At 42.3% G+C, this 22,350-nt stretch overlaps 1 protein-coding gene across 1 annotated transcript in view; it reads left to right on the forward strand.

The window, feature by feature from the left end:
• NRK (Nik related kinase) overlaps positions 1-22,350 on the forward strand; it is a 336,723-nt gene that overhangs the window by 8,968 nt on the left and 305,405 nt on the right. The window contains exon 2 of the mRNA XM_040442402.1: positions 11,949-12,014. Coding sequence (XP_040298336.1) covers positions 11,949-12,014 — 66 coding nt within the window. The remainder of the gene's footprint in view (positions 1-11,948; positions 12,015-22,350) is intronic.

The raw sequence follows: 22,350 nt of genomic DNA on the forward strand, positions 1-22,350 counted from the left end.
TAACTACTGAACCAAACTGAGTAATCGCCCTATATATTGAGAAATTGCAGCATAAGGGTTTTAAGGAGACAAAAAAAAAAAATGAGTTTAGTGAAGTGACAGAAGCCCTTTAACTCAGGTGAGAATGTTGACGAGCACAAGGCTGGAGATCATTATGTCAGGCTGATTGGGTTAAAATGGCAGACTTGACATGTTAAAAGGAGGGTAATGCTTGAAATCATTGTTCTTCCATTGTTAACCATGGTGACCTGCAAAGAAACGCGTGCAGCCATCATTGTGTTGCATATAAATGGCTTCACAGGCAAGGATATTGTGGCTACTAAGATTGCACCTCAATCAACAATTTATAGGATCATCAAGAACTTCAAGGAAAGAGGTTCAATTCTTGTTAAGAAGGCTTCAGGGCATCCAAGAAAGTCCAGCAAGCGCCAGGCTCGTCTCCTAAAGAGGATTCAGCTGCGGGATCGGAGTACCACCAGTGCAGAGCTTGCTCAGGAATGGCAGCAGGCAGGTGTGAGCGCATCTGCACGCACAGTGAGGCGAAGACTTTTGGAAGATGGCCTGGTGTCAAGAAGGGCAGCAAAGAAGCCACTTCTCTCCAAAAAAAACATCAGGGACAGATTGATCTTCTGCAGAAAGTTTGGTGAATGGACTGCTGAGGACTGGGGCAAAGTCATATTCTCCGATGAAGCCTCTTTCCGATTGTTTGGGGCATCTGGAAAAAGGCTTGTCCGGAGAAGAAAAGGTGAGCGCTACCATCAGTCCTGTGTCATGCCAACAGTAAAGCATCCTAAGACCATTCATGTGTGGGGTTGCTTCTCATCCAAGGGAGTGGGCTCACTCACAATTTTGCCCAAAAACGCAGCCATGAATAAAGAATGGTACCAAAACACCCTCCAACAGCAACTTCTTCCAACAATCCAACAACAGTTTGGTGAAGAACAATGCATTTTCCAACACGATGGAGCACCGTGCCATAAGGCAAAAGTGATAACTAAGTGGCTCGGGGACCAAAACGTTGACATTTTGGGTCCATGGCTTGGAAACTCCCCAGATCTTAATCCAATTAAGAACTTGTGGTCAATCCTCAAGAGGTGGGTGGACAAACAAAATCCCACTAATTCTGACAAACTCCAAGAAGTGGTTATGAAAGAATGGGTTGCTGTCAGGAATTGGCCCAGAAGTTGATTGAGAGCATGCCCAGTCAAATTACAGAGGTCCTGAAAAAGAAGGGCCAACACTGCAAATACTGACTTGTTGCATAAATGTCATGTAATTGTCGATAAAAGCCTTTTAAACGTATGAAGTGCGTGTAATTGTATTTCACTACATCACAGAAACAACTGAAACAAAGATCTAAAAGCAGTTTAGCAGCAAACTTTGTGAAAACGAATATTTGTGTCATTCTCAAAACTTTTGGCCACGACTGTATTATCTTTAAAATAGCCAAGACAGATCCGTCATGAACATCATTGAAAGTCAGTGGGGGACGGATCAGTTTTCTTGCAGCATTCTGTCCGCGATGGGGATGCAACCAAATGGAAAGCATTTTAGAGCATCCTGTTTAGTTCAGTTCAGTCTTCTCCCCAATGACAACGAATGGGGACAAAACGAAAGCGTTTCCGCCGATATTGATATCCTATGACGGATCTTAATAGTGTAAAGGTAGCCTTATACGGTTGCCCCTTGAATTTCAATGTGCATTTTTTTTCCATTTATTGACAATATCCTCTGATTTGGTTTTTATCAGCAGGATTTTCCACAATTGCCGGAGCTAGCTCATCAGTAAAGGGACATTTACAAGACCATGCATAGTCCGGCAGTGTCCAGTAGCAGATGAGTTAATGCCACTGAATAAGATTTACACAGACGTTACAGACAATATATTCCAGGTATCTCATTCATCCCTGGAAGCAGCGGCTCTTGACCTCTGCCGCCTACATAATGTGCTAGAACTAGGACAGCCAGCTGTGCAATCTAAGACAAATACGACTGGCTCTGCTTTACTGTCAGAGGGATCATCTGGCGCGGAGTTTGCCATGTGGATCTGGTTTCTCAAATGATCAGTCAAATCACTTCAAATGTGCTTTGTTTTCAAGGGAATTACTGTGCTCTGCCAAACAACCAATGTGACTAATTCGTGTATGTGAACAAAGCCTGAATCAGCCGTGCCTTCACAAGGAAGCCACAGCAACTGAAAGCCGCAGCATGAGGCAATGCAAATATTACTAATAGATCCAAAATACCTATTAGAATAGTAACATATAACAAAATCTATACGTATAAAACAGTGCCTCATCACCAGTCCACCAGGATTTGAGCATTGCAGCTCTCCCCCTGTTAACATCAATGGAGCTCAGCTGCAATAATAGGCGCAACCAAAGAATAAGCCTGGCACAGTGGGGGGGAATTTATCATAAGGGGAATATTTGAAGTCAGTTTTGCGCGAGTCTGTGTTGGCGTACTTTATGCCACATTTATCAAATGTCACATGTTGTTTGATAAATTTATCTTTAAACCCAATTCTTTTGTCTAGAACAGCTCCTCCAGTTTTCCTACTCCAACCTCCTACTGGAGCAAGATTGCGACTTAAAAAAAAGTCTCAGCGATAAACCTGGAGTGAAACTCACTAACATAGTCACTTTTCCACCCACATTTCAAAACTGGAGTGAGTGGTGAAAAAAATGAAAAAAGTCGCTAACATTTTGCCCAAGAGAGTGCAAAAAAAGTCGCAAAAGCCCTGTTTTGCGACTTTTTGATACCAGAATTCTGGAGTGATGATAAATCAGGGCCAGTGTCTGGAATAAAGGAGCTGTGTAGTTCTGAACAGAAGTCTTAATTAAGTGCACATGCCACCAAATTTATTAAAATGGTATGTACTAAATAATACATTTCCCATACATTTCCCATTACAACTTACCTGACATTCTTCAGTTCCTTAAAGAGGTTGGACAGTTTATTTCAAGTGTTAATGTGTGAATATACATCTTTGTTTCATTTTCGGGATGGGAGTCCCATTCATAAAATGGCTACAGGTGGAGAAGCACAAGTCCAGACACATCATCATGCCTCCTTCATGAAAGCACAGTGCAGTAGACTGCCTCCTCCAGTCCTGCACATGTGCAGATGGCAGGCACACACTAGAGTATGAATGCTCAACCTGCTGCCCTCCAGCTGTTGCAAAACTACAACTCCCAGCATGCCCTAATAGATGTAGGCTGTCCAGGCATACTGGGAATTGTAGTTTTGCAACAGCTGGAGGGCCGCTGGTTTGGCATCCATGCATTAGAGGAACCAAGATGATGTGTTCGGCAACATTTGCCTCCATCTGCAGTCCTTTCATAGATGGGATCACCATCCAGCAGCATAACTATACAGGGTGCAAACGTATCAGCTGCCTTGGAGCAAGAGGACTCAAAAAGTCTGAACAGTCAATAAAAAGAAACCAATCTTATGAAGAGCACACATTGAATGGGGGCCTCAAAAGGTTTTGCATTGGGGCCCTGGGGCTTCTAGTTACACCACTTGTGCCATCCAAATGGAACAGGAAGTTGGCCAAGCATAGGTAGGGGTGGGGTGTCTGGTTGGAGGAATGGGAACTAAAAAAGTAGCTTCAAAATGAATGAGGGAGCACCACGCAAGTGTGGCCACCCTCACTTCACTTCTATGGGAGTGCTGAAAATAGTCTGGAGCAGGCTTGGCCATTTCTGGAACTCCCACAGAGGTGAATGGAGAGGTGGCTGCACATGCGTGGTATGCTCTCCTTGACTTTAGGGCCCCGTTCTAGAGATAGGTGTGGGTTCTAGAGGTGGGACCTGCACCTGACATTGGTGGTGTATCCTACCGTTATACCACCAATGTCTGAGATGGGGCAACCCCATTAAGTGCAAAAAAAACTGAGCAAGTCCCTAATAATTTTTGTCCAAACCCCTTAGCAAAATAAAGTTGGCAATCATTATAGTTGTGATTCAAAATATGCAACTACTGCAGAATTTCTTTGATAAATGTACCTCTTGTTTCTTGGTTGCACTGCATTTGCTTTAGCAAATAAAGCCAATTAGAAAGGTAAAGGGATTGTCTGGTTTAGAAACTACAAAGAGTATCTCTTGGTCTGGAAGACCTGGCTTGTCCATGTATTACATAGTCAACTTCTTGATAATAATCAGAACTGTGTAAAGCTTAGAGGGGTTTTGCAGGCCGCTGATATTGACGACTTATCTTCAAGATGGGTAATTAAAGGGGTTGTCCGGGTTCAGAGCTGAACCCGGACATACCCATAATTTCACCCAGGCAGCCGCCCTGTTGTTAGCATCGGAGCATGTCATGCTCCGATGCGCTCCCTTGCCCTGCCCTGGATCACGCAGGGCAAGGGCTCTTTTATTTACCATAACACACTGCCGGGCAGAGGCTTCCACCCAGCAGTGTGTTCGGTGACATCACCGGCTCTGATGGGCGGGATTTAGCGCTGCCCTAGCCATTTTACAGGCTAGGGCAGCGCTAAAGCCCACCCATCAGTGCCGGTGACGTCACCGGGGTTCCTGGCAGCCCCATGGAGAGCTCTGTACGTTACCAGAACTCCAAAAAATGCCTTTGCCCTGCGCGATATAGCAGGGGGGCTGCCTGGGTCAAAATGGGGATATGTCCTGGTTCAGCTTTGAACCCGAACAACCCCTTTAATATACGACATATAAGGGTCCGTCGCCCACACAATCAACTCCCCAGTCACTTTAAGGGGAGCTGGGCTGCAGTAATGCAGCACACTCACTACACTTTGAACAGAGCTGTGTTTCCTGTTCCATTTACAGTTCTAGTTACAGATCCAGAGGCTGCAGCTGATCGGTGGGGGTGCAGGGTGTCAGACCCTCACCTAGCAGATATTAATCGCCCTTCATGCCAACAGGTCTTCAATATCATGAATTTCAAATTAGGGGACGCTCACCAGCTAACCAGTGCCTGGCCTGCTGACTACCTATCAGTAGAAAACGTATTAATATATATGAACACAAATAGGCCGGCTCAGTTATTTGCATGTACTATCAATAAAAATACATTACATACAATTCACAAGAAATACATTACGTACAATTCATAAAAACGAATAAAAAATTATATATTTGTTTCAGTGATCACAGTCCTGTAGATGCGGAGCTCACGCATGTAAAAAATATTTAAATATAATAAAATGCGGTTGGTGCCATCTTAAAAGTCACTTGGTGTCGGCTTTATCATGATTTTATAATGTTCTTAATGGAACACAACTTAGAAATATCTTATTCTTTAATTACCTGCCAGCATTTTTTGTTTTCAAATATTTTCTAGCGCTATAATATGGCAGATAGCTTCAAATTAACTGTTGATAGGTATTTTGGATATTTATAAACACTTATATAGTTCAGTTTTTATTATAGTAGGTTTTAGTTCTGCTATATGTCAGCAGTTGATTTGCCTTGGGTGTTAGATGCCTCCACGTATAGTTCGTGAATTAGTTTCAGATCTGCTGTTAATAAGAACACGGTCATAGTTGAGCTGTTAGTCAACAATTAATAAGTGAGTAGGTTGGATGTCATCAGATATAATCTGTTTAGCTGCGTGTGTCACAAATATGTCCGTGCAGCCCGCCGTGTATTCACACACCACATGCTGCTTTCATGCGGCAGCTGTTTTGTCTACACGGCGCTAACATTCATAGATATAGCACTTGGTATTGTGGCAATCACTTTTTCCACTTTTGGTCAATGCGTCCGTCCTACTCAGTATTCTGTTAAACCAGTTTGTTCACAACTTGATTGCACTACTTCTTACTGTACTGCTCCCCGCTGGACCTGCTCGTTCACCGGCTTGGTCTTCTGTCAGACGCTCTCTGGCGCATGCGCTCAGGATATCCGGGACCCCAGTATTTAGCTGAAATCTGTGATCGTGGTTGGGCTTTTAAGTTTCCATCCACATTGGTTCCCCACAGTACGACACTCCATCAGACGCGTTTCAGACAAAGTCCTTCCTCAGTGGTATAAAGTTCAAAATTAAATGAGGTACTGGGACTTGATACTGAGCTTTAAATAGTATCAAGTAAAATCAAATGTCCGTCGGGGAGCACTACAGTAAGAAGTAATACAATCAATTTGTGAGCAAAACGATTCAACAGAATAGTGAGTAGGACGGACGCATTGTCCAAATGTACATATAATGTATTTCTTGTGAATTGTATGAAATGTATTTTTATTGATAGTAGAACAAGTAAAGGCACATGCAAATTACTGTGACCCGGCCTATTTGTGTTCAATCTCATGAGCCTGATATACCCCTTTAAACACTACACAGTTCTGATTACCATCAAGAAACTGACTGTGTAATGCATGGACAAGTCAGGTCTTCCAGACCAAGGGACACTCTTTGTAGCTGCTCTCCATTCTAGTTACATAATTGCAGTATGCAGCCCTGCAGGGTATTGCGATGGTGAGGTCACGGTTAATAGGCAAACGAGGGTTATTCTTGGTTACTCACAGTTTATGGGAGACCCTGGGCAAGCGTACAGCAGTGATGGAGAGGCTGGCACTTGGATCCTCTGGGGCACTCTCTGTATATAGGGACCAGGCCGATGGTAGGTGAGGTGGCCTAGGTGTTGCAGGTTTAAAGTGCCGGTGGCAAGATCCCTTTAAGTTTGTGACGCCAGTGCCGATAACGGAGGCACACCGATTTATAGTAGTAATAAGTGAGGAACACAAGTTGCAGTGAACCAAAACTTTTGTTTACTGAAACAGTTAACTTTTTACAGTTCTTTAGGTTCAGTTCAATATGACAGAAACAGTCTCAAGCAGGCTTATACAATAATGGCAGGCACAATGTTCTTGCAAGATACTCAGAGGGTTAACACACTTACAGATCAGGCTGCACCTTTTCCTCAGAAATCCTGTGCACTATTCCTCAGAACTCCTGTCTGTCTTTATCCCAAGGCCCGTATGCCCTATTGATGGCTTTATCCTTGGTTAGGGAAACTTCCTCAGGTATATATCTCCTTGCATTCAATTAAATCCTTCTGCCCTTCAGCTCTGGGGTTCAGCTGGAAACACTTCTGCTCTGCTCTGTACTGTACTTGGCAGGAACTGCAGGTTTCTTCAGGAGGCAACTCTTCCCCTGGGGACAACTAGAAGCCTGGGCTGTCTAGCTGCATGTCAGAAGCTCACTTCAGCTGCTGCCTAGCTAAAGTCCACACTCACTTCTGACTCTACACTACTTTCCCTGAACAGGACCTGACTATATATATTAGGGGTTCCTTAGCTTCCTCTACTGTGTTGGAGGAGGAACTACACCCTAACAGGCCTGATACTCAGACAAACAGGGAAACATTCACATAAAAGCATAGCAATACACAATAAAATGTGATGTAAAATACAATGCCACTGTTCCACAGGAGGTGGAGAACAACGTGGCCCAATTGACCCTTGTGTAGTGCCCACATTTACCTAGTGGGACACTACACAATTAAACTTTTAAACTGGGGACCACAACGTATTCAGCATTAGACTGGCCCACCTGAGTGCTAGAGGATCCTCTGGTTGGCCCAAGCTCTGATACCATAGTGGGCCCCAAAGATCCAGGAGAAAAAACAAAAAACAAACTCATTTGGAGTTACCTTTGGAACCAATCACTAGCTATTAAGATCTATTTCTTTGAATAAAAACCTATTAGACTATGGATGATATAGGATTTGGGCCCCGACAATAATTGCCTCTAGTGGGTCCAAGGAACCCCAGTCCGACACTAAACATATTAGCTCAGAATTCCTTTAAAAGTTTTTTTTTTTTTAAGTAGCTTTTAAACCAGACAACCCCTTTACCGTTTAATTTCCTCTGTGGTAGATTCTAGCAGCAGGACTACCTGTGTCATTGACCAGGGACCATTTTCAAAGAAGAGATTAATAAAAGCAGAAGACCTCCCTAATGGGAACCAGTCAGATGATTTCTGTTGTCCTATCTGAGAACAGGAAGGGGGTGATTCTGACCTGTGTGATATATAGCTTTTCATAATTTGGAGCAGAATTGGGATAAAAAGCAGAGTAAATCCTAAGGCCAGAAACAGACAAGCGAGTTCAATGTGAGAAACTCGCTGCGGGTGGCTGTTCTGCGATCCTGTCTGAGGAGCAGAGTTCAGAACGGGAACTCACTCTGCCACACGCAGCGAGTTTCTTGCACTGAACTCGCTCGTCTGTGTCTGACCAAACTGGACTAGGACATACCGGTGAGAATCCTTATTACCCCACCCACACAGGATGATGGACAGACTTCTGTGGACACAAACAGCAAAGGGTCAATCATCCTGGATGTCAATCATCATCAGGATTTATTTTACTATTTACTCAGAGATCATTATCCAAGTCATATAAACCCATTAATACAGGCACTAATACATTCCTATGGGAAAAAATGCCTGATCCGGCATTCAGGCAAGTCTTCAGTTTTTTTAGCCGGAGATAAAACCGTAGCATGCTACGGTTTTCTCTTTTGTCTTATCAGTCAAAACTACTGAACTGAAGACATCCTGATGCAAACTGAACGGATTACTCTCCATTCAGAATGCATGGGGACATACCTGATCAGTTCTTTTCCGGTATAGAGCCCCTGTGACGGAACTCTATGCCGGAAAAGAACAACGCAAGTGTGAAAGTAGCCTTATTCGTTCAGGATGCATCAGGATGTCTTCAGTTCAGTCTTTTTGACTGATCAGGCAAAAGATATAATCGCTGCATGCTACGGTTTTATCTCCGGCCAAAAAAAACTGAAGACTTGCCTGGATCCGGCATTTTTTTCTATATGAATGTATTAGTGCCGGCATTCAAAATACCGGAATGCCAGATCCGTCCTTCCAGTCTGCGCATGCGCAGACAGAAAAAAGGTGAAAAAAGTAAATGCTGGATCCATTTTGCCGGATGACACCGGAAAGACGGATCCGGAATTCAATGAATTTTTCTGACTGATCAGGTATTTTTAAGACTGATCAGGATCCTGATCAGTCTTACAAATGCCATCAGTTGGAATACGTCTGGCGACGGAAATGCTTGCCGGATCACTCTGCCGCAAGTGTGAAAGTAGCCTAAGGGTACTTTCACAATAGCGTTTTTCTTTTCCGGCGCTGAGTTCCGTCCTAGGGGCTCAAATCTGGAAAAGAACTGATCATTTTTTTCCCCCATGCATTCTGAATGGAGAGAAATCCGTTCAGGATGCAACCAGTTCAGTCTTTTTTACTGATCAGGCTTTTCAGAAAACCGTAGCATGTTGTATTTTTACCTCCGGCCAAAAATCCGGAACACTTTGACTGAACGGCGGATCCGGCATTTTTCCCATTGACTTGCATTAATGCCGTGTGTTCCGTCAAACTGGATGTTAAACCCGAAAAATGTGCAAAAAAAGTTAAAGTCCATAAATGGCTGATCCGTTTTTTCCCAATGCATTTTTTTTATTGTGATCAGAATCCTGACCAGGATTCAAATGCAATCCGTTTTCAAACGTTTTTCCGGATACGGGGGGCAGTTCCGGCAACGGAATTACCCGCCGGATTCAAACAACGCTAGTGTGAAAGTAGCCTAAGGTGAGAGGTCCAGCAGACAGTTTGATCACCAGTGGGTTCACATCTAAAGAAGGGGTTGTCTAGATGGGACCATGCCCTTAGTTTACAGTGTACGTATAATGTTGCCTGTATGATCACGCCTGAAGGTGTATTATTGCAACTCCATAATTTGTACTTAAAAATGTCACATTTATTATAAAGCCACATTCGGATTTGGTGGATTATCTCAGGATTTTTTAAATGCAGATTTTGCACAAAAAATCTACAATTAATTGCAGCTCAACACACTGTATATGAATTGGATTTTCAAAACCCTAATCACATGTAGTAGAAAAAAAATCTGAACAGATGTGGATTTCCCACTACCATGCGGATTTATCTGGGACAAACTCATCTGCAAAATTTGTTAAACATATTCTGCCATATCTGAACTCAGTCTAATTGGGATTTCTAACAACCAGAGTGCATAGGAGCTACTGTAACCTATGGGACAACTGCTAAAGTACTAGAGAGCCTTCTCCATACGTACAAAGGCGGTTCAAAGGTCCCAAGGGTTGACTATAGAAATAGCCAAAAGTGGCAAACATAAAGAGAGGTTGACTGGGTGCCAAAGACAGCTTTCTAAAGTCCCCAAAACTATACTTAGCATTAGTGTTAAGCGAATCAAAGTATTCAAGGTGGACTTCAATCCAAATTTCAGGAAAAATCAATTCGCCGCAAAGCCAAATTTCCTCGCGCCTCATGGTAACAAATCTATTTTTCCTGAATTGGTGGTAAAAAAAATACATACTCACCTTTTTGCATTTGCATGCGAAGAGGCCGTTGCAGCCATCTTGATTGCAGAAACCGCGCGGGGTGACATGTGCACCATCGCACCCAGACAGAGTCATGACGTCATCGTGCAAGATTCCATGTGGTGTCTAATCAAGAAGGCCATGATCGCCACGATCAAATAGATAAGGTGATTTTAATCTCAGATGCTGCAATAAGCGATAAATGCGGCATCTGAGGGGTTCAATGATGGGGGACTGCGCAATCGCTGTTCCCAGTCATTGCGTCCCCTACATACAAAGAAATGTGCTTCGTGAAGAAGTAATTTGTCAATAATGAAATTCAGCAAAGCAGCCAAATAAAAATTTTAATAACTTCGCTCATCTCTACTTAACATTTAATATGCTTACTGTTACGGGCAGTTCATGTGGAACCACTGTGCCAACCAACCAGTCTGACTTTAGGCTAGAACTATTCACCCTTTAACCCCTATACAGGAATCTGTCTCTCTCTGTGGGGGAAAGCCACCAGGACACTACCTTTTGGAATAGCCCCCGTATGTTGGCTACTGACCACCCAGGATCAGAGACACTGGTGCATGGCACTGAGGGGAGGGATCAAGCAATACGCATAGGAACATACAGAGGAGTTTGTGCGATTCCGTGAAATAATCCAAAAGTCAAACACGCAGCACAGGACCAGTATCAGAGGAAATTGACCCATGCAGTGCTGCAGGGAAAAGTTTCTCTAACATGCACACAGAAAGAGACCTTGCAGCCAGGCTGCGGCCTATAGCATGGGACATAGGAGTCTGTAGGCCGAACAGAAGATAAGTGAAAGATTTGATGCCCGTGCCAACCACAGAGAGCGGAATGGCAGTGGGCACGACATATCGGCTTGACACACATCTTTGGACGCAAACCACTGGTTAAATGAGTAAAATACTGAGCAAATGAGGCTCTTTAAAAAACATGAATAGACAAATATATTTATGCTCTAAAATCTGGATTCGTCCTGTCTCAAATTACATAAAATGTCATTGCAAAAAAAAAAAGTCTGAATAGTTTATGAAACCAAATACTGTATGAGTCACTGGCACAGAAAACTGAAAAAAGTCAGCTCAAGAGTCCAAGGCATTTCTAGCTAATTTTGCAGCAAATTGATTAATACAGAATTCATGAAATCCTCTCAGTGGAAGCTGGTTAATGAATGAATAAGGCCTCATGCACACAAACGTATTTTCTTTCCATATCCGTTCCCTTTTTTTTGCGGACCGTATACGGAACCATTCATTTCAATGGGTCCGCAAAAAAAAAAAAAGAAAAAAAAAAAGGAAGTTACTCCGTGTGCATTTCGTTTCCGTATGTCCGTATTTCCGTTCCGCAAAAAAATAGAACATGTCCTATTATTGTCCTCATTATGGACAAGGATAGGACTGTTCTATTAGGGGCCAGCTGTTCCGTTCTGCAAAATACGGAATGCACGCGGAGACCATCCATATTTTTTTGCGGATCCGTTTTTTGTAGACCGCAAAATAACTACGGTCGTGTGCATTAGGCCTAAGCCTCTAAACTGCCTCTCCTAATCTTTATTTCTCTATTTATTCCTCTATACAGGATCCTGCAGGAATTTTTGAGCTGGTGGAAGTGGTCGGAAATGGAACATATGGACAAGTCTATAAGGTTTGACTCATTTTAAATTTCAATTCCCAGATTACTAATTACAGCGGTAAATGTATCAAATTATTCCCTCTGTTGGTTTCATACCAAAATCTGGTTTATTTCATTTTTAGGACTTACAAGTAGAGATGAGCGAATCAAAGTCAAATGATTTGACTTTGATCCGAACTTCAGGAAAAATTTCCTCTCACTTAATGGCAATGAATAAATTTTTCCTGAAAAAATAAAAATAAAACATACTCGCCTCATCCATTTGCTTGCGGAGAGAGGCCGTCAAGGCCATCTTGATTGAAGAAACTATGCAAAATCTTGCCATGACAACATTTTACGCAGTTGCCATGAGATCCTCTCTCTACGCAAGCAAATGGATAAAGTGAGTAAGTATTTTTATTCTTTTTTACCCTGATTAACCCCTGAAAGGCTTCAATTTTAAGGTGAGATGTGATGGGCTTTAATGATGGAGGGCAGCGCGATTGCAATTCCCCATCATTGAGCACGCTACATACAATGGAATGCAATTTATGATTAAGAAATTGATAACAAATTTCTTTGTGAAATTCGGCAAAGCAGTCAAATCGAATTTCTGATAACGTCGCTCATCACTACTCACAATTATTATCTGTAATAAGTATGGGCCCATAGCAATGATAAAAAAAAATTGGCTTTTTTTAAAGAGCTAATTGACACCACCATACTTCTAAACGCTCCCAACAGAATTTTCTGGTGCATATACCCCTTTCTCATGACTTGAGTACACTTTGAAAGGTTATTCCCATCTGGGCATTTATGGCATATTTATTTACTTTACTGAGGTATATAGCGCAGACATATTCTTCAGAGCTTTACATACGTTATCATCACTCACTGTCTCCAATCTACGTTTCCTACCCATATGTCTTTGGAGTGTGGGAGAAAAGCAGAGGAAACCCACACCAACACAGGAAGAACATGCAAACTCCTTACAGATATTTTCCTTGGTCAGGTCCCCAGTGATGTAAGGAACCAATGCTAACCACTGATCCACTGCACTGCCCACAAGATATACCAGTTAAGTGTGGGTCCACCACTGAAAAGGAGCATGCTTAAAGAGGTTATCTGCCTGTTTGTAACTAATGGCCTATCTGCTGGATAGATCATAAGCATCTCATTGGTGGGGACTATGCTGTGCCTGGTTGTGACTATGCTGTGCTGTGCCTGGGACTATGCTGTGACTGATGGTGGTGATGCCACAAGCCATGGGTAAACAGCGATAAGGCCACGGCACTCATAGTAGCACCAGGTTCTTTTTCAAATAGCTGATCGGTGGGGGTCCCAGGTGTCAGACACCACTCGGATCAAATGGCGGTTATCTATCCAAAGGATAAGTCATCAGTTACAAACAGACATAACCCTTTTCATCACCAATTTTCAGAACTTCCATAAAAGAGAACTGAGAGACTGCACAGGCAAGGTCACCTCTCCACAGCAGACGTAAGACAGGGGTAATGGGACCCCGATTCTGCCAGAAGTAAGAACAGCACCTCTTGGACATTTAGCATATCCTGTGGATATGCTATAAATGCCTAGATGAGAATAACCATTTCATTGCTTGCTAACAATGTATCACCAGTGGGTATATTACATAGTTACAGAGGTTGAAAGACATTGGTCCATCAAGTCCATTCTTACAAATGGGGACGAGACCAACCTGAAGTTGTTGTGCTCTTCATTAGATGATTTACTTTGCAACATCTTTGCTGTGCATGCCCTTTATGAGCACAAAGTAATAAGTGGACCAAGATAAGCAATGCATAACTGAAGAACAAACTGACATGAAAAAGGACGATGGTATGATCAGAATGGTTTTGCCATGCAAAATATTACCAGCTGCCACACAAACCATTGACCCATGTGGGAATTTTTAAGCCAATTAACTAGAAATGGAATACACTGTTATTATAATTAGGTCCAATACGTTTTTAGAAAAATATGAATTCCTAAAATGGTGCAAAATTATAAGTTTCTCAATTTGCCAACTATCTTAAAGGAGTACTTCAGTTGTTAGATGTAAACCCCTATCCCTACCGCTGGGACCCTCACCGATCACAAGAACGGGGGCCCCTCTGCAGCCCCCTGTAAAGAACAGAGCGGCCGTTTGGACATGCATGCAGACACCCCATTCATTTCTATGGCAGTTCCGGAGATGGCTATGTACAGCATTTAGCTATCTCCAGAACTTCCATAGAAATAAATGGAGCAGCCACACGCACGTGCAACCGGCCGCTCCATTTTTTTTCAGGGGGCTGCAGAGGGTACGGGCCCCAGTTCTCATGATTGGTGGGGGTCCCAGTGGTAGGGATAGGGGATAACATCTAACAACCGGAATACCCATTTAAGGCACTATTAGGCCTATTTTGCTAATGTTACAATATAATCTAAGGTTAACCAGAGAAAAAAATATTAATTCACTTAAAAGGACAAAACCATACAGCATGGATGGCGCTCACAGTTAGTGGGGCAGATTCCCAACATCCCCTAGATTCCCTAACATTTAGGTAGCATAACTGTAGACTAGACAGTCTAAAGACACACTAAATTTACTACTGAGGCTCATGCTGAATGATACATTTGTTGCATTGTGACACTTTTGTTTAACTCTATACCCCCTATTGTTTAGCTTACATTGGACCAAAAGTATGTGTCACATCTTAGGTTGCACCCCTTTAAAAGGTCAACTGAGAGCTTTACAAGTCTATATTCCGCAGCAAACATATATAACATTCTGGAAGTTAATGTGTTAGAAGCAGAAAAAATTGGCAAGTTGAAGCATCTGAAGATTTTATAAGGGCGAAACTGTAATAGCTAGAGAACTGCATCTAAAGATCTCCATAACAGCAGATATTCCCTGTATGCAGTAGTTAGCAACTACCAAAAGTGGTTCAAAGAAGGACAACCAGTGAATCAGTGAAAGGGTCATGGATGCCCAAGGCTCATTTATGACCTTACATTGCAAAGTAGGGCATGCATGGATTGGAAGTATTTTTATTACACTGCACAATCACTGATAATTATATTGATGAGCAAGCAATATGCAGAGAGCTCACTGGTCGCACCTCCAGGATGGCCCTGGTGCACTTGGCCACTTACCTGAAAAGACAGACGTTGGTGCAAGCACTAGTGGATCAGACAGACACGGGATGGACTGGAGCCCAGGCACACAAACAGGAACCCAAACTAACTCAGGACACTGTTCAGACAGGGGATAACAGGAACCAGAACAAGCAGATGCCTGGACCCCATGCAGAACGGATGCATGGGGGTCACAGGCAGGGGCAGAGCTGCACAAACAGGCAGACAAGCAGATGTCAGGACCCCAATGAGGAACAACACGTGACAGTCACAAACAGAGATGCACACACAGCCTAGATGTCCTTCATCCGGAGAACCCAGGAGCCATCTCACAGAAGGCATTGACTCAGACTAGCAGATGCCTGTTCCCCATGCGGAGTTAGTCCATGGGCGAACAGACAGAGCTGCGCACAAGACATGGAACTGGATTTGCAGATGCCTGTTCACCATGCGGAGTTAATCCATGGGCGAACAGACAGAACCGGACTAAGTGAGTGCGATGTCTCACTAGGTAACCAAGCAGACCGGACAGATGGAACATCCCCAGGTCAGGTGCATAGCTCCTGCACCAGGCACAGCTGGAGACAGACTGACCCTCCAGGCCCCACAGCTAACAGAAATATATAGCACCTAGTAACCACACCCAGACCAAGACATTAACCCCACAAGAACCAGACAACAGGGAGAGGAGCATACATACACAAAGAAGAGTTCACACACAGGCAGCCTAAACCTGTCTGTACCAGGATGAGCTGCTCCATTCAACACCAGATGAGGACGGTTGGTTGTGCATTCATTTCATCTGTCCAAGGCCAATTTAATTAGTAAAAGAAGGTTGGTTCCAACCTACATTTCGTAGGCCAAGGGAGAGAGTGGCGATTCTCGTGTACAGGTTTAGTGTTGGTGTGGGGGCCCATTTGAATGAAGTCACATTGACTTGGCAGGCAGTGGTATAACATAAAACTTCCAGGGTCCAGCCTTCAGTTCTCAGGCATCATTCCCTGTGCTTCTAACTAGTGATGTGCCCTGTGTGACCTATTCTGCTCACAGGCAGAACTAGAACTGGGTGTATACAAGTCATCCTTCCTAAATTCATCCACTGAGGCACCATTTCTTTATATTATACGACCTCTTTAAAACCAGTTAAAACCAGATGGGAACACGCATCCTTCTTTTTCTCTAATCTGTTTTTATTTTGTAATTGCAGATTTTTTTAAATTCTATTTCCTGAATATGATTATGGGGGCGGCAATCTTGCCCAAACTGTTTTTTACAGCATTTTCAAAGCATTAAGAAAATTTACGGCAGCCACATGGGCCATAGACACAATGGCCAGAAGGGGATCCTATTGGCTTCTCTGTGAGCATGTTCTGGGCATGCTCTGTGACCTGTGCAGAGGTCATTGTACAAGGAAAGAATAGATGCGCTTTCAAAATCACCTATTGTGAATGGTGAAGTTATCTGTCATTCTAATCCTGGCTGTAACCCTATCATCTTTGTGTATAGATAAGCAGATGACTTCAGTACAGTTATCTTTACAGACCAAGAAGTGGGCTTAGATTGCTTTCACATCTCCGGTTTGAATTCCGGCAGAGAACAGCCTGCCAGAATTCTCCGGATCCAGCACTGCCAGATGCAGATGGAATGTCCTCCGGCCCCATTAAGTATAATGGGGTGCGGCCTTGATCAGTAAGCATTCCAGCAGACAAGTGAAGAACCGCTGCACGCTGCAGTTTTTTTGTCTGGCCCATCCTTGGAGGTGTTAAGTAGCCTAAGTGGCCAGTGTAAAAAACTGCAGGATTTTATGTTTTTTTTGTTCAAATATAGATAGTGACATGAAAAAGTTAAAGTAACATCTCCAAAAATTATTTTAAAATATGTTAAACATAAAAATGTGATTTAAACAATAGCTCATTTTCTGATTACGCACTTCCTTTAAAGGGAGTCTGTCACCTACATAACCATACCATGTTTTAAATGTTTAAAATATAGCTCTGTGGGAGGCAGATATATAACAATGATGGTACCAGGGTTTCGTTTTTCATAGTCTCCATAGTGCCAAAAATGAAGTTTTAAAAAGATATGCAAATTACCTATCGCAAGTGCCCAGGGGAGGAGAGTGTGCTGCGAGTGCCCAGTGAGCCCCGCCTGACTCCTCGCCTATGTATCGTCCGGCCAGCCCTGTATCCTTGCGGCGCCTTTCTCGTCTCCATTCATAATCCAGCGCCTGTGCGCTTCACCACCGGGATCGGGCATGCGCAGTACATTGCCCACTGTGCCGGTTATTGGTTACTTAACCAGCGCATGCGCACTACATATCAGTTTAAAACATGTTATGTAGGTAACAGATTCCCTTTAAAAATAGGTAATGACATGGAAAATTTAAAATAAGGTCATCAAGTTAAACATAGAAAATGTGATTTGAACAATGAGTAATTTTCTGATCACACATTGCCTTTAAGGCCGTATGACTTTTTCAGTATTTTGCGGTCCGCAAAAAATACGGATGACGTCCGTGTGCATTTCGTTTTTTTGCAGAATGGAACATCTGATTGAACAGTACTATACTTGTCCGTTATGTGGACAATAATAGGACATGTTCTATCTTTGAACAGAACAGAAATACGGAAACGAAAGGCATACGGAGTACCTTCCGTTTATTTTGTGGATCCATTGAAATGAATGGTTCCGTATACGGAACGCAAAAAATGGAACGTAAACTGAAAAAAATAACATTTGTGTGCAAGAGGCCTAAGCCACATACAAAAAAATAATAATTTGAGTTAACCCTTCCAGTTTGAAGAAATTGCATACAATCTAGATAAGGGCTATATACACAAAGACGTCTCCTACCAATACTGAACAGGTTTAATTATTGACAAGAAATATATAAATATATTACACAACCGCAATGAAGCCTTCAACAGATCTGCGAAAACAAAAGAAACGGATGATAGAAATGATTCAGTATACGGATAAATAAAACAATAGCAAATTTATCACCTATGATAAAGTATATGTTCTGGATATCAAAACTAATCTGATTCAAGGGGTTGTTTAGCTTCCTTTACAAGGCCAACCTTGACAGAAGAAAGAAAACGTGCAAGGGAAATGGATGGAGAAGAAATGATAGAAGATACTTAAGTTAGACAAATGGAACCATTAAGTTCCTTGGGGCATAAATGTAAGACAAATGTGTGTCAGATATCATCTTGTGCTGCTCCATAACTTCCACAGAGTACCAAAAATAGCTGTAAAAGGCAAATGCACTCAGACTATGGTTAAAGATCATTAATTCCTCAAAATATAGACCAAAAATCAGCATTAAATGAGCTTCTCTCCATGTAATCCACTCATAAGCTATATCAGTCTCTTTCCAGTGCAAGCTAAATTGGGCAACTTAATAATGCTCTTATTGTAAAGCCAAGCATGAACATTAATAGGAGTGAGGGGGCGAGAGGGCGACTGCACACCTGAAAAAAGTGGCATCAATATTCTTTATCAAATGTGCATTTTACAGCTATATTGCAGAACTGAGTATGAATGATATTCCTCTGTTTTATTTCAAATAATGTGTCCATTATACCATGTGCACAGTAGCACCCCAACTCTGTGAAGGACGCAGGAGACCGCTTTTGGTGCTTCCAAGCACCCAGGGTACATGCCTAGTCACCCCTAAGCTACAACCCTTCCTTACAAAAAGAGCAATTTTATACCTTTTTGGGTGGTAAGAACGTCTGTAGCTTTATTTTATACGTTCTTCACATTTGTCTTGGCTTGGTGGCTTATAAACCTCTCAAGAGAGAAGCAGTTTTTAATAAAGTTCCCAATAAAGAACCTGTTGAAATAATTCTTACATTCTATTCCCAGCGTCAGCTTCATTGCTCACTATAATAAAGGCTTTTCTACGTGCACGTCCTACCCGTTGCTTACCTTATTTATTTTCATTACACCACTCGGATTTTATAGTGGTGTTAAAGCTTTCATGCTACTTGCAGCACATTTACCCTGTAAGGGGTCATGTTCCAAATCACATTAGAAATCACAAGGTTAGATTAAATGCTCTGCGCTCAGTCTGCGATGGAGCTCTGAAAGCTGTAATTGACTGGATCGCCTCGAGTGATTGTCTTTAAGCTACATTTAAAAACATTACTCAAAGCCTCAGTGAGATCATAAAAAAGTCAAGTGATAGTAAACGGTTCGTTAAGATACATCGGATTGTTCTATGGCCAGTAAGATCATGCCGGAGAACCAAATATTTTACATATTTATCAAGGGTGGGTTCACATATATTTTTATGCCAGTTTTTCTGGCAGTTGTTTAGACCAAAGAAAGAATTGGGTTGGAAGGGAATGAAAAGTATAAAAGAATGAGTTATAATTCTCCTTCCTGCTGGATCCACTCCTGGTCTTGGCAAAAAAAAAAAAACTGCCACAAAACCTAATAGTGATTCCACTGTTACGGCCATTCCAGTGGCAGAGGGCTATCACACACCTTCAGTGTGGCAGCTGCACCTACTAGCTACCTAACCTACCAGCGCATTCTATGTACTCCTGATGATTTGCGACCAATGAAACGCGTCGAGTATGACGCTTTAGATCAGGCATCCTCAAACTGCGGCCCTCCAGCTGTTGTAAAACTACAACTCCCACAATGCCCTGCTGTAGGCTGATACCTGTAGGCTGTTTGTGCATGCTGGGAGTTGTAGTTTTGCAACAGCTGGAGGGCCGCAGTTTGAGGATGCCTGCTTTAGATGTAGGTTATTAGTTCCTAATAGGCAGCTCAGGGTGTTTTTACTAGTTTTATGCTGTGCTGCACTACATCGGGCATTTATGGTGTATGTATGCCGCACATGCATTGCTAGGGTACTGGCTCACATTAGGCTACTTGGGGCTTTGGTTGCCCCCCAACCAGTGAGCCTGTACACCCTGCTCTTGGGGTGATAGTCAGCGGTCTGGCAGTGACACCCGGTTCTGAATGTTCGGATTGAACATCCTGATGTCACGCTTTTTGCCTTCTGGACTGCTGAGATATCCTCTTCAGTTTCCAACTAATTGCCCACCTTGCGATATTTGCACATGATCTGATTATCCAAGACCTATGTGTTTACAGTCCTTTGGATATCTCAGATATAAGTATTCAATCCTGGTGCTTGTGTGTAGGTGCTCAGGCTTTTTGTGTATCCTTTCCCCCTAGTGTGTTACATACTGTTTTAATAAACAATTAATAAAGGTAAATTTTTTAGTATAGCGTCCCTCCACCGTCAGTGGATCACACATGTAGGTACGCAAAAAAAATATTTTATTTCAGCCCGTGACTTTTTTTGGATTCCACAGTTATGCTCCAATCATGGGGAGGCTCTCCTGCCACAGTTAACCATACAATTAGCCATACAGACTAGCAGGCTCGAATTGGCCCACAGGGGTACAGGAGAATCCCCCAGTGGGCCTCTTGTCTACTACCTCCTGCACAAGTGGCAGATAACACGTAGACTTACATATAGATAGGGAGTGTAAGGCACCTCAACCAGCCTAAGTTCATATAAAAAAACTGGGCAGAATATTTAAGAAACTGCCCAGTTTATTATTATAGACATGTAAAGGCAGCTGAGATGACTTATCAGTACAGAGGCAGGACAGTCAGTGCTCTCTTTTGTCAAGGACCTGCCTTCTCAAATTTACTGCAGGGACCCAATAACCAATCATCTTGTAGCGGCTTGCTGCTGTGTGAGCAGGTAATACTTAAATGTATCGGTACAGTCAGGGGTGCACCTAACCTTTCTGCTGCCTGAGGCAAAAACTGAAATGGCACCCCCACCAATGCCAATATCTTAATCTAACCCCTTTGCCACAATGAAAGCGCTCATTGCCCATGGCCCCCCACTTGGAACCGAACCAGAGTTCGGGAAATGTTTTTTTACAGTATAAATCAATTTCTGAAGTTATGCGAAGTCTCGCGAGACTTCGCGAAGTAATAACTTTAGCTCATCAAAGCTCGCGAAGTGTTATGCGACTCAACTTCGGATGTTTCATCCGAAGTAGATTCGCTCATCCCTAGTGGCCAGTCCTAAATGAATACATAAGGCTATGTCATGCAACTACTACTAGCATAGTTTTGCCTTTCCCTTTGCGATGCGCTATGCATTTTCCCTTTAATTCACTTGATCAGAAAATCATTTTCTTGCTTTGAAAGCAAACATTTAACTAAAATATTTATCCCAGGTCATGCTGTCTAACGGATTAATCAAGTGGATTTTTGACGGAGAATATTCTTGAACTTTTCAAACACTTCCCCTTCAGCGTGCAAAATGATACTTAAAACAGAGACTTTGATAAATACATTAAACTACACAGAGGTGCATTTTGCGACTCTGGATGATATCTTTCAGTAATTGACTTTAGAGATATGCTGGGCACAATTTTATTCTTCTATTTGTTGTTAAAGGGGGAGGGGGTGTCTTCTCATCTTACATTCAGATGTATTCTTGTAGTTGTCGGATATGGAGTGATTTCTTAATAATTCAAAGCTCTGTTAAATTCCCTCTGGCTCCATTCACTTTTTCTTCAGAATTTTTTTAATTTTATTTTGACTCTGAAATGGCTCATTTTAACATAATCATTAGGGATCGATTCATATGACTCCATTTACATTAGAAAAATGTCTACAGGTTATATAAATAACTTTTTGTAGGGCTGGTTACTGTGGGTCTATTCATTCTAATGTGAACTTTGTAGCCCTCCGGTAAATTGCTAAATTTGAAAAACCATTACTAACTAGCAGATGACCGGTTTAGTTCCTTTCATCTAGATTAGTTTTGCTTTCCTATCTGTTCCACACATTGTATAATGCTTTCCTCTCATTCACTTTTAGCTCCGACTTCAGATTACCATAACTGCACAGTCAAATATTAAAGAAAAAAAAAAAAAGAACAAAAAAAAAATATATATCACATTTGAAAATTCTATTTATCATCAGCCATAATAATAATAAAACCTAATATTGTTAAGGTCTTCGTTGTACTGCCAAAACAGCTCTGACCTGTTCAGGCATGGACTGACGGTGTCTTCTGGTATCTAGCAACAAGACTATAGTAAAAGAACCTTTAAGTCCTGTCGCTGGTATGCAACAAAGTTTAGGTAGGTGCAATAGTACATCTCAAATTAACATCCACATGTTACTGTGGGAGGGCGCCAAAGCAATAGGTGCTAGTGTTCTGTAAAGGTGTGCTGTT

This window comes from Bufo bufo, chromosome 8, assembly GCF_905171765.1.
Source record: "Bufo bufo chromosome 8, aBufBuf1.1, whole genome shotgun sequence".
Taxonomy (NCBI): domain Eukaryota; kingdom Metazoa; phylum Chordata; class Amphibia; order Anura; family Bufonidae; genus Bufo; species Bufo bufo.